This window comes from Silene latifolia, chromosome 5 (assembly GCF_048544455.1).
Source record: "Silene latifolia isolate original U9 population chromosome 5, ASM4854445v1, whole genome shotgun sequence".
NCBI lineage: Eukaryota > Viridiplantae > Streptophyta > Magnoliopsida > Caryophyllales > Caryophyllaceae > Silene > Silene latifolia.
Genome location: NC_133530.1, coordinates 19,424,287 through 19,438,933, shown reverse-complemented (window position 1 = coordinate 19,438,933; position 14,647 = coordinate 19,424,287). Strand labels below are relative to the sequence as shown.

At 44.9% G+C, this 14,647-nt stretch overlaps 1 protein-coding gene across 1 annotated transcript; it reads right to left on the bottom strand.

Moving 5' to 3' along the window:
• Positions 1–682: 682 nt before the first annotated feature.
• On the bottom strand, positions 683–2,971 carry LOC141655967 (putative serine/threonine-protein kinase WNK11). Its single transcript, XM_074462945.1, has 3 exons — positions 2,829–2,971; positions 1,985–2,494; positions 683–1,359 (listed from the first exon to the last, which is right to left on the bottom strand). Exons 2-3 carry the CDS (start codon positions 2,492–2,494, stop codon positions 973–975), a joined length of 897 nt encoding a protein of 298 aa, XP_074319046.1. The 5' UTR covers positions 2,829–2,971; the 3' UTR covers positions 683–972.
• Positions 2,972–14,647: the final 11,676 nt, after the last annotated feature.

The following is a 14,647-nucleotide window of genomic DNA, read 5'->3' as shown; positions in this document are numbered from 1 at the left end:
CGTCTAATATTAAGGTGTTTTGTAATAACTACCTCTCGGCAGTTGTGTTAAATTAGTTAACAACGACTAATAGTTCGACATTAACTATCATGTATAATTAACTGTCTTTTCTACAAAACAATGCTATTCACTTTCTCTGCAATGTTTGCTTTGGCACATCATAATCTCAGAGCTAAAACTGCAGACAAGCGTGCATTATAACCTCGACTTTATTACCCTAAAACGAGGAGCTTATACACAAAATGTACTATGCACAGAACAGTTAAAAATTCGCAGAGTTCCCACAAATCTTACTACGCACAGAACCACAAATCGGGGCTCCGCGCCCGGGAGGGCGCGGCGCAACGACTAGTATATATAAGGGTTAATTTAGTAAATTTACATTGTATAGATTAGTGCTATGTCACAATTAAATTTCTGTCATGTCATAATAATTTTTGACATGTGGCATTGTCTACGTGGCTTTAATTGGTCATTTTAGGGTAGTCTTTTAATAATATTTATAGATGTTGGAGCGGTGAAATTATGATTATTAATATTAGTATATGTTACTATGTTAGAGAAGATGGAGGTTAAGATAGGATGGAGATAAGAAAGCGAAATGTAAAGGTTTCATAAACCAGTAAGGTAGGAAGGCTTGAGAATAAAAAAAAAAAAGTATTTTAGTACAACACAAGTGCCCATCAAATTAAACGCAAACCAATTTTTTATTTTTTTCACCAGAATTGACTATCAAATAAGAGTATTCCGTATTTATTAACTCCGGAGGTTTCTATTTACAATTGGAGAAGCAACTCCGGGAAGCAACAAAACAACTTAGATCAACAAACATATTAGCTAGCTACTAGCTACTAGCTAAAATAACAACTAAGAAATCACAACCTAGCTAAAATAACAAACATATTAGCTAGCTACTAGCTAAAATAACAACTAAGAAATCACAACCTTCAACTAAAATCCGAAGGCTTGACACTACTCTTCCTCGTTGTCATCATCATCAACAAGGCAATCAAAGAAAGGATCGGCAAGGAGCTCAGTGGCAGAAGGTCTAACCCTAGGCTGAGCAAGACACTTCTCGATAAATGCCATCACTTCCGGATCCTTAACTTTCTTAAGGCAGTCTGGTCTTACTCCCCCGGTGACTTTCTTGTATATCCTAGCTACATTATCACATTCACTATATGGTATTTCCATGGTCACCATTTCAAGTACACACATTCCAAACGCGTAAATGTCAACCGACTCGGTGTAATCTTCATCATAGAGCTCTGGAGCCATGAACTCCGGCGTTCCGAGTATAGTATGTGCCACATGACTCTTTCCAACAATTGTTGCTAAACCCAAATCACCAATCTTTACCTATATATGTCAAGGTATACAATTAACCATATATTAATTGTAATTTGATTCTTACTAATTTTACAAAAAAATGTAGATTCTTCCTAATTTTACAAAAAAAAAAAAAATTAAAAAAAAAATGTACTTATACTACTCCACACTGCGTTTCATTAAAAAAAGGAACCAAATTAAGCATGAGTATCAAACTATTTAGTAATAAATACACTTGATTTCAATCTAAAAAAATGTTATCACATACGAAATAGATTACGGTTATCACACATAAATACTATTCTACACTAGTTATATAATAACTATGTACAACCGCGTCAAAATTTTCGAGCTCTCACACAAAGTTGTTGAGTCATTTTACAAGTTATTGAGCTATTTTACGAAATTATTGAGCTTGATATTTATTCTGTTAAGCTCAACAACTTTGTATCATAACTCGATAATTTTGTTATTAATAGAGTCCGACAACTTTGTAACAAAGCTCCACAACACTCATTGAATTTGTATATACAACCGGACAAATTCCTGTACACAATTATGACAATAGTTTTAATTTACAGGGGACCATGACAATGAAATCTAAACATGAGATACATAATAAATTGGAACTAAAAAAAAAAAAGTAGATTCATACCTGACCAGTATTACCATTGACAAAAACATTACTGCAGTTAAGATCTCTATGAATGATACATGGCTCCGAAGTATGCAAATACTCCAACCCTCTTAAAATCTGCCTAGACCATTTCTTCAAAGCCTTCAAAGAAACATGTCTATGCTTCTTCCTATACTCCCTTAAATTTCCGGACGTACACACTTCCGTAATGAAATTAAGGGTATTGTGCGCTGTATTTTCAAATACAGCGTACAACATAATTATATTCTTGTTCTTCAATTTTTTTAAGAGCCTAACCTCGGAAAATAACCTATTTATCATAACCTGGTCGTCACTAAATTTGCTTAATTTCACTTGGTTCCATGCTACCTCTATGCCTTCTTCTTGATCAAATCCTCGGTATACCTTCTTGACCGCCCCCGCCCCTAGAAGCTCCTTGTACCGGCCATACCTCCCGGTTGGATCGACCTCCACAAATGGCTCAGAGTCCGGATCTGCCAGATCCATATCCGATTCCTCTATTGCCATCTGTGAATATTTTAGTGAAATTGTTTCAGTGTTCTCAACTTTCACCTTAACTACAATAATAATTTTATTTTACTAGCCAAATAATAAACTTTGCAAGAATCAACAATCAATACTGCACCATAAATATCCCTAATGAAAATTAACAAAATGGTTTACAATAATCCGTTTTACACAAACTCTTGTCTAAAACCGTCTTAAACCCTATTTAATCTTTAATCAATATTGCACCACCTTAATATAAATCATAGAAATTTATAATTATAATTGTAATTGTAACAGAATAGTAAAAAAGAAAAAAAAGGAGAAAAAAAAGGTAGAGAGGGTGAGAAATTACCTGATTGACGAGAGGAATTGAGTACTTGTGAGGAGACAGTAAAACAAATTGCACAACGTTATAGGGAACAAAAATAGAGTAAAACGTTAGGGTTTTTTATGATTATTTATAATGGAGTTGGGAAATTTATCTAATTTCACTTTACTTTGACTTATTGTTAGGTGAGAGTTTTTATTTTATTTTATACTATTTTTTTTTTTTGAGGGGGAAAAGCGATTATTATTGAATAAAAGCCGATACAAAGTCGGCAGAAACCAAGTCACCAATACAATCAGGAACTACGTCAACCCAAACTCTCGTATCGTAAGAAAGGGGAAGGTAATGAGCCATGGAATGCGCAGCTTTGTTACCCGACCGTCTTACGAAAACAAAGCTAACCGACCTAAAATTTCCAGCAAAATGGGTAATATCATAGACAATATTTCCCATATAGTTATCAGGCTTTTTGTTATTCCGTAATAGCTCCACCAGCTGCAGCGAATCGGATTCAAGGACCACATCTTCCAACCCCATTTGCCCCGCCACCTGAAGACCGAAAAGAGCCGCCTTGGCTTCAGCAATGGCTGGTTCCCAGCAGTGCCGCACCTGCCGGACAGCAGCCCTCCCCACGTGCCCATTATGATCCCGAATAACAACCCCTAACCCACATCCCTTGGACCCTAAGGTAGCAGCGTCGACGTTTATCTTCCATGCTCCGGAATGCGGAGGTTTCCATCTCTCAACGTTAATGCCACTGCACCCCTTTTCCGTGCGTCTTCCCTCATCATTAATATCAGTGTACGCAACAAGGTACTTACATGTCTTCTCCGCCAGAAGGAGCGGGTTTTCGGCCTCGCCTCCATGCAGAATCGTATTCCTATCATTCCAAATTGCCCAAGCGATCATCAGCATTCGACATGTGACCTCCTCCTTTCGTCTCCCCATGATCCAAGCTGTCCAATCTTTCATCGTCCTATACACTCCCATATCCTCCTCGACATCCACACCCGCCACAGACCAAATATCCTTTAACAGGGGACATTGTACAATAGCGTGTAAATCAGTCTCGACTTCCCTACCACATCTACAACATGTCGGGTCCACTTCCTTGACTCGGGTTTGCAAATTGGCACCACTAGGCAAAGCCCCACTACACATTCGCCATAGGAAGGATCGAACTTTAGGCGGAATTTTCTGGTGCCAAAGTTGTCGCCAGAACTCATTCGAGGAACTGCCACTAGTCGTAGCTTGATTACTATCCAACGACCACCTAATGAAATGATATGCTGTTTTGACCGAATAGTCACCATCCTTGTCGTAGTGCCATATCCGCTTATCTTCGCCTCGTTCTATATTAATAGGAATTTTTAAAACCTCATCAGCTTCCGCCTCGATTAGGCGATCCCTTACTTTCTCTTCATCCCATCCACTATCACCCAGCATATCGGCTACCAGAGGATCCTCATGAAGCCTTCTTGGTGACCAGAGCCGAAAAGAAGGGCCTGTGCATTTCCACTCGTCGGTCCAAAATTTAATTTTTTCCCCGTTACCAATGAGCCACCGCGACCCCTTCTTCACAACCCATTGCGCCTCCAGCAAACTACGCCATATATAGGAAGGATGATGGCCCAAGCTCGCTTCAAAAGGACTCGATTGAGGATAATAACGTGCTTTCATCAGCCGAGCTGCTAAGGAGCTTGGTCGATTTGATAGTCGCCATAATTGTTTCCCTAGCATTGCTAAGTTAAACGCCTCAAGATGCCGAAAGCCCATTCCGCCGTCTCTCTTGCTCTTGCAAAGTTTCTTCCAAGCGACCCAAAAGATATGTCTCTTATCATCTTTGAAACCCCACCAGAACCGAGCCAAAGCACTGTCCAAATCCGCACAAAAGGTGGTCGGAATTTTAAATAAACCCATGTGATAGGTGGGGATCGATTGGGCCACGGCCTTAATAAGGATCTCCCTCCCTGCAAAGGATAATAATTTCTCCTTCCACCCTTTAAGCTTTTTCCATATCCGTTCCTTGAGATGCCCAAACGCTTCATTTCTTCTTTTTCCGACAGTAGCGGGCAAACCCAAATACTTTCCCGGACAATTCACAACTTTCGCTCCAAGTTCAGCACCCACCTCAGCCCGCACAACAGCCCCCGTGTTTGGACTGAAAAAGACCTCGGATTTTTCTACATTAACCCGTTGTCCAGAGGCTTCTTCATAAGTTCTTATAATATTCATCACGGTCTCTGCATTTCTCTTGTTCGCTTTACAGAAAATAATAGAATCGTCTGCGAAGAATAAATGGGTTAGGGTGGGAGCATTACGGCATATTTTAATACCATCGATAGCCTTTTGGTGAACTGCTCTCGATATGAGATTTGAGAAGGCCTCCGCGCATATAATAAACAAGTACGGCGAGAGCGGATCTCCTTGCCTCAAACCACGTCCCGGATATAAAATTTGCGTTGGTTTACCATTGACTACCACGGATGATGTAACCGTCGATACACACCTCATCACTTTGTTTACCCACTCGTTCTCAAACCCCATCCTTCTCATAACCCTTTCCAAAAAACTCCACTCGATACGGTCGTAAGCTTTGCTCATGTCAAGTTTGAAAGCCATATTGCCTTGAGCTCCTTTACGTTGTGATTTTAGATGATGGAACACTTCGAACGCGATCATAGCATTATCTGATATAAGTCGCCCTGGTATAAAGGCGCTTTGCTCTTCTGAAATTAAGTCGCCTAGTATACCCTTCATTCTATTAACTATCACCTTCGCCACCAACTTATATATCACGTTGCATAAAGAAATTGGTCTGAACTCGTGCATAGATTGGGCATTCTGCTTTTTCGGGATTAAGACAATGTGAGTCTTATTAATGTTTGACATGTCCACTCTGCCTTCCAAACAACCAATGACTAACTTAATGACATCCGACCCGACAATATGCCAATATGTTTTGAAAAAATAAGCGTTCATACCATCCGGACCCGGCGCTTTGTGGGGGTGCATCTGATCAAGCGCTTGTTTAACTTCTGCCCCAGTAAAAGGCTGCCGCAACATCTCATTCATATTGTCATCCACTTTCGGGTTCATCCACTGAAGAACTGTATCAATATTGCTCGGATTAGAAGTGGTGAATAAGTCTCTGAAATACCCATATGCCGTATTCTCAATATCAGTCTCCTCCGTGGCCCATTCCCCATTCTCTTTAAGTAATTTGATCACCCTATTCCTGCGCTTACGGGTAGAGGCTTTAATATGAAAGAAACTTGTATTCTGATCTCCCTCCTTCATGAATTGTATCCTTGATCTTTGCCTCCAGTAGATTTCCTCTTGCGCTGCTAATCTGTCAAAATCCTCCCTCAACCCCCTTCTTTCCTCCACCATTTCAGTCGTGGGCCTACACGTATCCAGGAAACAGATGCGTTTTCTAATCTCCCCCATCCGTCTCTTCAGATCCCCGAACTCCTTCTTGCTCCACTCCAGCAAAGCCCCGGCACAGCACTTAATATTTTCCACGACCTGCAGTTCATTTCCCTCCCAGCAACCCGTCTCCCAAGAATCCCGCACAACCCCTTCACAATTTTCCGAAGTTGTCCACATGTCCTCGAACCTAAACTGGCGCTTTTTCCTTCTGTTTGCCGCAACTGCTCTGGACAGCTTAAGAGGAACATGGTCAGAGGTCTCCCATCCAAGATGGTGTACCACAATGTTATGAAATAATTCGACCCAGCCAGGGGTTGCAACAGCTCTATCTAGGCGTTCAAAAATATCATCTGGTTCGCTCCGTTTATTCCACCAGGTGAACGGTTCTCCAGTATAACCGATATCCATTAAGTCACAGCTATCCAAAGCATCCCTGAACTCATTCATCTCACCTTGTGATCGCACAGCTCCACCCCTCTTCTCATCCCCAAACAGAATTTGATTAAAGTCCCCCACCACCAACCAAGGCAAAGACTATAATTGCTTGGAGATATGAAATCTTTCTCGTATTTTATAGTATACTATAATTGTTTATTTTCTTCTAGAAAAAGATTATTATTAATTAATGATGATATATGTATAAATATTAAGGATAATTAAATTGAATTATTAAATCATCAATAATATTTTTTGCGGTATTTGTTCACAATCCATCAAAGAAATATTTTGAGTACTGATGGGGCATATTCTCAGCCCCGACACTGACATATTGAGCATTGAGCGTCAAAGATATCCACAAAGAAATCAACAACTTGACAAACCCTAACAAGCGCGACTGTCGGCTGTCTCTTGTGCCTCGACCACGGCAGCCCACCACGTAGAGGCACATATCCGCGAACTCATATCCAAGAACCCTCGGCGGCGAGTCAACAGGCCCGCCGCCACCATGGGTCCCTCGGCCGAGGGTAGAACAGACTTTCCACCTGCTCTGCCACTTGGCCACTTGGCCACTACGTGACAAAAGGTGAAAGTGTATAAATACTCCTCAACTCTCATTGAGGAAAGGGGGCAATTGATCCACAAATTGACCTAATAACCACTATTCATCTGGTAATATCTTCCTTATCTCTCTACAATACACGCTTAGCCAAGTTACAGACAACTTCTCTCTAAGTTTACTGACTTGAGCGTCGGAGTGAGTACGCTCGGCCAAAGCCGAGCCCTCAGTTTGTTAATCGTTTCAGGAGACCGCGAGGAGGATTCAAGCAAGGACATCATTCTACTAGCTACGAGGGGTATCAAACATCTGCTCTGGATTTACACCCGGAACAATTGGCGCCGTCTGTGGGGAAAGATACTAGAAGCTAGTCACATTCATTCCCAAACAAAAACAAAACTCAAAACAAAAACCCACCCAAAAAGCTAAAGAAGATGTCGAAAGAACCAGAGAAGGTGTTGGTGGAAAACGAATTCTAGGTTAGTGGTAGACCTTAGTCCTTCCCGCACTCGCGGAGGACGTCGTCGCCGCGCAAGACCGACGAGGCATGCCCCAGAGGAGTGAAAGAAGTCCGACTCACCAGAGTCGGAGAAGAAACCCGACTCACCAGAGTCGGAGAAGAAGCCCGACCCGCCACGGGGAGGGGAGCCGGATTAAGGATACAAGGAGCCGATCGCCGCGTGTCGTTCGACACGTGGTCGATGACCCCTCAATGACTATGTCCTTGACGTCCCGGTGCCGACTAAGCTAAAGTTGCCGCTCATATCATACAAAGGAGAAGGTGACCCAAGCGACCAAAGCCGAAAGATGCAATCGAGCCAAAACCTCGATCACCTCGGCCAAAGCCGGAGTGACGGGGAACGAGTTTGAGAATGCAATCGAGCCAAAACCTCGATCACCTCGGCTAAAGCCGGAGTGACGGGGAACGAGCCGAAAGATGCAATCGAGCCAAAACCTCGATCACCTCGCCAAAGCCGGAGTGACGGGAACGAGCCGAAGATGCAATCGAGCCAAAACCTCAATCACCTCGCCAAAGCCGGAGTGACGGGGAACGAGCCGCAGAATGCAATCGAGCCAAAACCTCGATCACCTCGGCTAAAGCCGGAGTGACGGGGAACGAGCCGAAAGATGCAATCGAGCCAAAACCTCGATCACCTCGGCCAAAGCCGGAGTGACGGGGAACGAGCTTGAGAAATGCAATCGAGCCAAAACCTCGATCACCTCGGCTAAAGCCGGAGTGACGGGGAACGAGCCGAAAGATGCAATCGAGCCAAAACCTCGATCACCTCGGCCAAAGCCGGAGTGACGGGGAACGAGCAATGAAAGATGCAATCGAGCCAAAACCTCGATCACCTCGGCCAAAGCCGGAGTGACGGGGAACGAGCTTGAAATGCAATCGAGCCAAAACCTCGATCACCTCGGCTAAAGCCGGAGTGACGGGGAACGAGCCGAAAGATGCAATCAAGCCAAAACCTCGATCACCTCGGCCAAAGCCGGAGTGACGGGAACGAAATAAAGATGCAATCGAGCCAAAACCTCGATCACCTCGGCCAAAGCCGGAGTGACGGGGAACGAGCCAGTAAATGCAATCGAGCCAAAACCTCGATCACCTCGGCCAAAGCCGGGAGTGACGGGGGAACGAGCCGGTAAATGCAATCGAGCCAAAACCTCGATCACCTCGGCTAATTAAAACCGAGGGCGACGGGGGAACGAGCCGATATGCCTAGATATTTACAACGGCTGTCAGAACGTAAACTCGATCACCTCGGCTAACTAAGACCGAGAGTGACGAGGGAACCACGACTTGCCCTCGGCTAATTAAGACCGAGCTTAAGAATGTGTAAGTACCGTTGAGACGCAAATCTGACACCTCGGCGAATTAAGACCGAGCGTGAACGAGGACGCGATCAATAATGGTCTATAGATACGACGCTGCCGCGCCGAACCCCGATTCCCTCGGCCAAGGCCGGAAGCAAATGGGGCCACAACGACCGATACGCTAACATGTTTACAACGGCGGTTGGGACACGCTCCTTGACAGAATGCCAATCGACGTATCTTCTTCAACACGCTACTTGGTATCTACTTGCCAAACGGTCCACTCTCACCCGGTCTCGCCAACGTCCCTCTTTTTCCACATCGGATGTCCATTACACATCCATGTGGAGGGGGATAGGCGGCCTAAGCGAAACCAAGCCGAGGTAGACGAAGCCGGGGCATAAAATTTTTACTTGCGCAGAATATACGCTCAACACACATCGGAGCCCATACCACGGCATAGACTACGCTGGGGGCAAATTGATGGGGCATATTCTCGCACCAACGACCACCAACATATTGAGCAAGGTCAAAGATATCCACAAAGAAATCAACAACTTGACAAATTAACCGACGCGCCTGTCGGCTGTCTCTTGTGCCTCGGCCACGGCAGCCAACACCACCAGTAGGGCACATATCCGCGAACTCATATCCAAGAACCCTCGGCGAGTCAACGGGGGCCCGCCGGCCGCTGCCATGGGTCCCTCGGCCGAGGGTAGAACAGGACTTTCCACCTGCTCTGCCACTTGGCCACTTGGCCACTACGTGACAAAAGGTGAAAGTCTATAAATACTCCTCAACTCTCATTGAGGAAAGGGGGCAATTGATCCACAAATTGACCTAATAACCACTATTCATCTGGTAATATCTTCCTTATCTCTCTACAATACACGCTTAGCCAAGTTACAGACAACTTCTCTCTAAGTTTACTGACTTGAGCGTCGGAGTGAGTACGCTCGGCCAAAGCCGAGCCCTCAGTTTGTTAATCGTTTCAGGAGACCGCGAGGAGGATTCAAGCAAGGACATCATTCTACTAGCTACGAGGGGTATCAAACATCTGCTCTGGATTTACACCCGGAACAAGTACAATACACAATTTTTTAGCTAAGTGTCATATCTTCACTAGCTCAATTGACTTACATCGGCTTCATTTCCAGTATATTAAGATTTAAGAACACAGATGATAATTTAGATAAAACTATAAGTCTTTGAGGGACCTTAATTTTGTTGCTTGGTTGACAATTAGAAAGTGTGTATTTGGCAATGTTACTCTGTATTTGGTTGGATATACAAATTTTAATTCACGCAACTTCCTTACCTTATATAGAATTTAAAACTTACAAAATTAACAGTTTCATCAACTAAACAAAAATTCATTCATAGATTTTTCCAATTGACATGAATTTGGAAGATAACTAAAAACTGCTAAAGTAATCAAATGACTTTGAAAATTAAATAAATTTAATTTAACTATTAAATTTAATTTAATTGGTTGGCTCGAAGTGTGTAGGTTGATACACTTCAAGTTCATACTACTTAATACAAATCAATACTATATATTAAATTCAGAAACCAATGAACTTCAATGTAATTAAATACAAATCAATACTATATATTAAATTCAGAAACCAATTAACTTCAATGTAATTAAAGAAAGTTATACAAATTAATTATACTATATAGTTTTAAATCACTAGCACCGTGTGATGGTGGACCCGATTAAAGGATCTCAATGCAAATATTATATAGGTTGGGTTAAAATTAAATTATATAGAAATTTGGTAATTTTCCTAAATATTTGTAAGAGACTAAAACATGGTTAATTTCCTTAAAATAAAATAATTAATTAAGATGATCAATTTCCTTAAAATAAAATAATTAATTAAGATGGTCAATTTCAAGGAGACTAAAAGTGATGGGGCATATTCTGCACCCGCTGACCAAGTCAACATATTGACCAAGGTCAAAGCTAAAAGACAACAAGTCAAAAGAAAAACGGCCTAACCGACAAAGCCTGTCAGCCTGTCACTTGGGTCTCGGCTCGGCAACTAGCCGGCCGAGAGGCATATCCGTATACTCGCATCCAGTCCCCTCGGCATGGAGTCAACCAAGCCTGCCGACCTGTCATGGGTCCCTCGGCCGAGGGTAAGACAGTCTTTCCACCTGCTACGCCACTTGGCCACTACGTGACAAAAGGTGAAAGTCTATAAATACTCCACATCTCTCATTGAGAAATAAACTGGAATATCTGGTATAAAACTCCCTTATCTCTCTACAATATACTTTGTCAAGTTAAACATACAACTTATCTCTCTAAGTTTACTAACTTGAGCGTCGGAGTGAGTACGCTCGGCCCCAAGCCGAGCCCTCAGTTTGTTCATCTTTACAGGAAAGAGTGAAAGGAAGACACGAGCAACGACATCGTTCTACAAGCTCAAGTGGTCACAATCCTGCTCCGGAATTACACCCGAAACAATTGGCGCCGTCTGTGGGGATACGTACTAAAAGCTAGTCACCTACATTACCAAAAAAAAAAAAAACCATTCAAATGAGCTAAGAAGATGTCAAAGCAACAAGAAATCAGTGAGTGAAGGAACCGCATTCTTCCAGGATGACACGTTAAAATGATTACGAGATCGGGATGCCGAAAGAGCCGAAACACCGCCTACCGACCAAGTCACTGTCATTGGACATGTGGTCGATGCGGCCAAATTAAAGCTATTCCTGGACCTGATGGGTAGTACGCCGATTACCCCTGTCAAGACGACGGGGACGGCAGCGCATCCACAGGTGACCATGGCCCATAGAGTGACCCCGAACAACTTGTCCGGAGCGATACAAGGAGCTGGGCGTGCTAGAACGCCAGCAGAGCCCGTGGTGTCAGTGGCAGACCTGAGTCCATCCCCCACTCGCGGGAGGACAGCGTCGCCGCGGCAACAACAAGGCTAGCCCCGAGGGAATGAAAGAAGTCCGACTCACCAAAGTCGGACAAGAAGCCCCTCCCGCCAAAGGGAGATAAACCGGACTAAGGTTGCGAGGAGCCGATCGCCGCGTGTCATTCGACACGTGGTCAGACAGCCCCTCATTACCTATGTCCTCGAGATCCATGTGCCGACTAAGCTGAAGCTGCCGCTCTTATCATACAAAGGGGATAGCGACCCGACCGACCATGCCGAGGCGTTCGAGTCGTACATGTCGGTATGGGAGCAGCCTGATGAGGTGTGGTGCCAAGTCTTCCCAACGACCCTGCATGGGATGGCTTAGAGTTGGTACAAGGGGCTACCTAATGGCTCCGTATACTGTTATGCCGACCTGAGAGACAATTTCATAGCCCAGTATGCTTGCAACAAGAGAAGGGGTCATGGAAACATCGATCTCCTAACTATCCGACGGGGGAGGACGAGTCCCCTCCGGCTACGTGAAAAGATTCGACGCTAAGGTTCAGCAGATCCGTGAGCTGAACACCGAACTGGCGGCCTTCGCGCTGATTAAAGGCCTCCCGAAAGGCGAGTTCAAAAACGAGCTGATCAAGTGCGAAGACCTCAACTTAGACTCCGCCAGAAAGATGGTCGACCGATCCGTAAAGGTGGAAGACTATCACAAAACCTGGGTAGGCCACAAGTGAAGGGGGCACCCGGAGAGGAAGAGCCGCGGACAACATAGATGAAGGTCGCCGTGGACGGGAATAGGTCACGGCCGAGAGACCTAATAGGAAAAAGACTCGGCGGGCGCCGGGGAGTTCGGGACCATACTACCGAGAGCGGTACGGTAGTCTCCCCCCAGTCGCATCTCCACCGAGGTCTTTACCCTAAGCAAGAATGATGGACAGAAGTGGGCAAGGCCCCCAAGGTGAGGGGGACGGTGACACAAGCCGCTTTTGCGAGTACCACGGCCACACCGGCCATAAAATCGACAACCGTCGACATCTAAGAACGTCATCGAAGAGCTAATCCGAAAGGGGGCCTCGGCAGTATGTAGCTGGAGGCCCAGAACAAGCGCCGACGGGGCGAACGAAAAATCGGTTTTCCAACGGATGGGAGTAATCCAGGTTGTCATCGAGGGAAACGAGAACGGTGGGTCAGCTAATGGGCACAAACGGCACCTAAATGAGTTATACCAAGCCATCAACTTTGTGCCTAAAACAACGATCCCCGCTTCCACCATCCCCGATATAACCATTGGATAGAAGGACTATGAGGGAGTCGTCGCCCCACAAATGACCCGCTTGTAGTCCACCCGGATATAGCCAACCACTTGGTCAAAAGGTGCCGATTGACACAGCGCCTACACGAACATCATGTTCGGAGTGCTTTCTTAATCTCGGTCTAAGATTGGAGACTGAGCCCCCGCATTAACCCGCTATACAAACTTCTCCTGGGGCCGGCCTGGTACCCCGGGTCAATCGGGATCGCCGGTGATGTTCGACGACGGATGCGGCTAAAAATGTTTTATCTGAGTTCGTGGTTATCGATGGTTCGTCCGCCTACAATGTTCTCATAGGCGGGTCACTTTGAGCGAGGCCGATGCGATGATGTCCATCCGGGCCTGACATTGATGTACGTCTCGGACCGGGGAAGCACAAAGCTCGTCTCAAAGGACGAAAAGATGAAATAGTCAATATCCAAGTGTCTCGCCAGGGGTGCAACATGCAATCCCTCAAAGTGGCGAATAAATCGGAGAAAGGGAAGAGCCCATCCTTGCGGCGGAGGGCGAACCGATGAATACTAATGTCGGCATGGTCGAAGGAGCGAGACCGGAAGTGGAAATTGACCCGGGCGCACCGTAATCGCTTTCGGTGTCAACCTGGAGCCAAAATTCGGGGCTGATCTCCTAGACCTGCGAGGAAGAACAAAGATGTCTTCGCATACTCAGTTCCGAGATGCCGGGCGTGGCGGGAGGTGATCGTTCACAAGCTGAACGTACTCTCCACCGCTCGGCCGGTCAAGCAGAAGATGAGGAACTCCTCGGCCGAGAAGGATGAGACCATCAAAGCTGAAGTAGACAAATTATTAGCGGCGGGCTTTATCATGCCTTGTATTTACCCTGAGTGGCTAGCAAATGTTGTAATGGTGAGGAAATCGTCAGGGGCGTGGAGGATGTGTGTTGATTTTACCAATCTTAATAAAGCGTGCCCTAAAGACTGCTATCCCTTGCCTCGAATAGATGGTTTAATTGACGCCACGACAGGCTACACTATGCTAAGCCTGCTAGACGCCTTCTCAGGGTATCATCAGGTATTTATGGCCGAGGAAGATATGCCTAAATGCGCGTTCATTACCAGTCACGGCACATTCATGTATAAAATGATGCCGTTCAGTTTGAAGAACGATGGCGCAACTTACACTAGGTTGGTGGACAAAGTGTTCCAAAATAAAAAAGGGCGAAACATCAAGGCTTACGTCAACGATGCTATTGTAAAAAGCAAGTCTGACAGCGAGCACTTAGCCGATTTGGACGAGACATTTTGTTCACTAAGGAAATATAAAATGAAGCTTAACCCAAAGAAATGTAACCCATTTGTCCGGGCGGCAAGTTCCTCGGCGTGCTTGTCAGCGCCAGGGGAATTGATGCCAATCCGGAGAAAGTCAAAGCAATA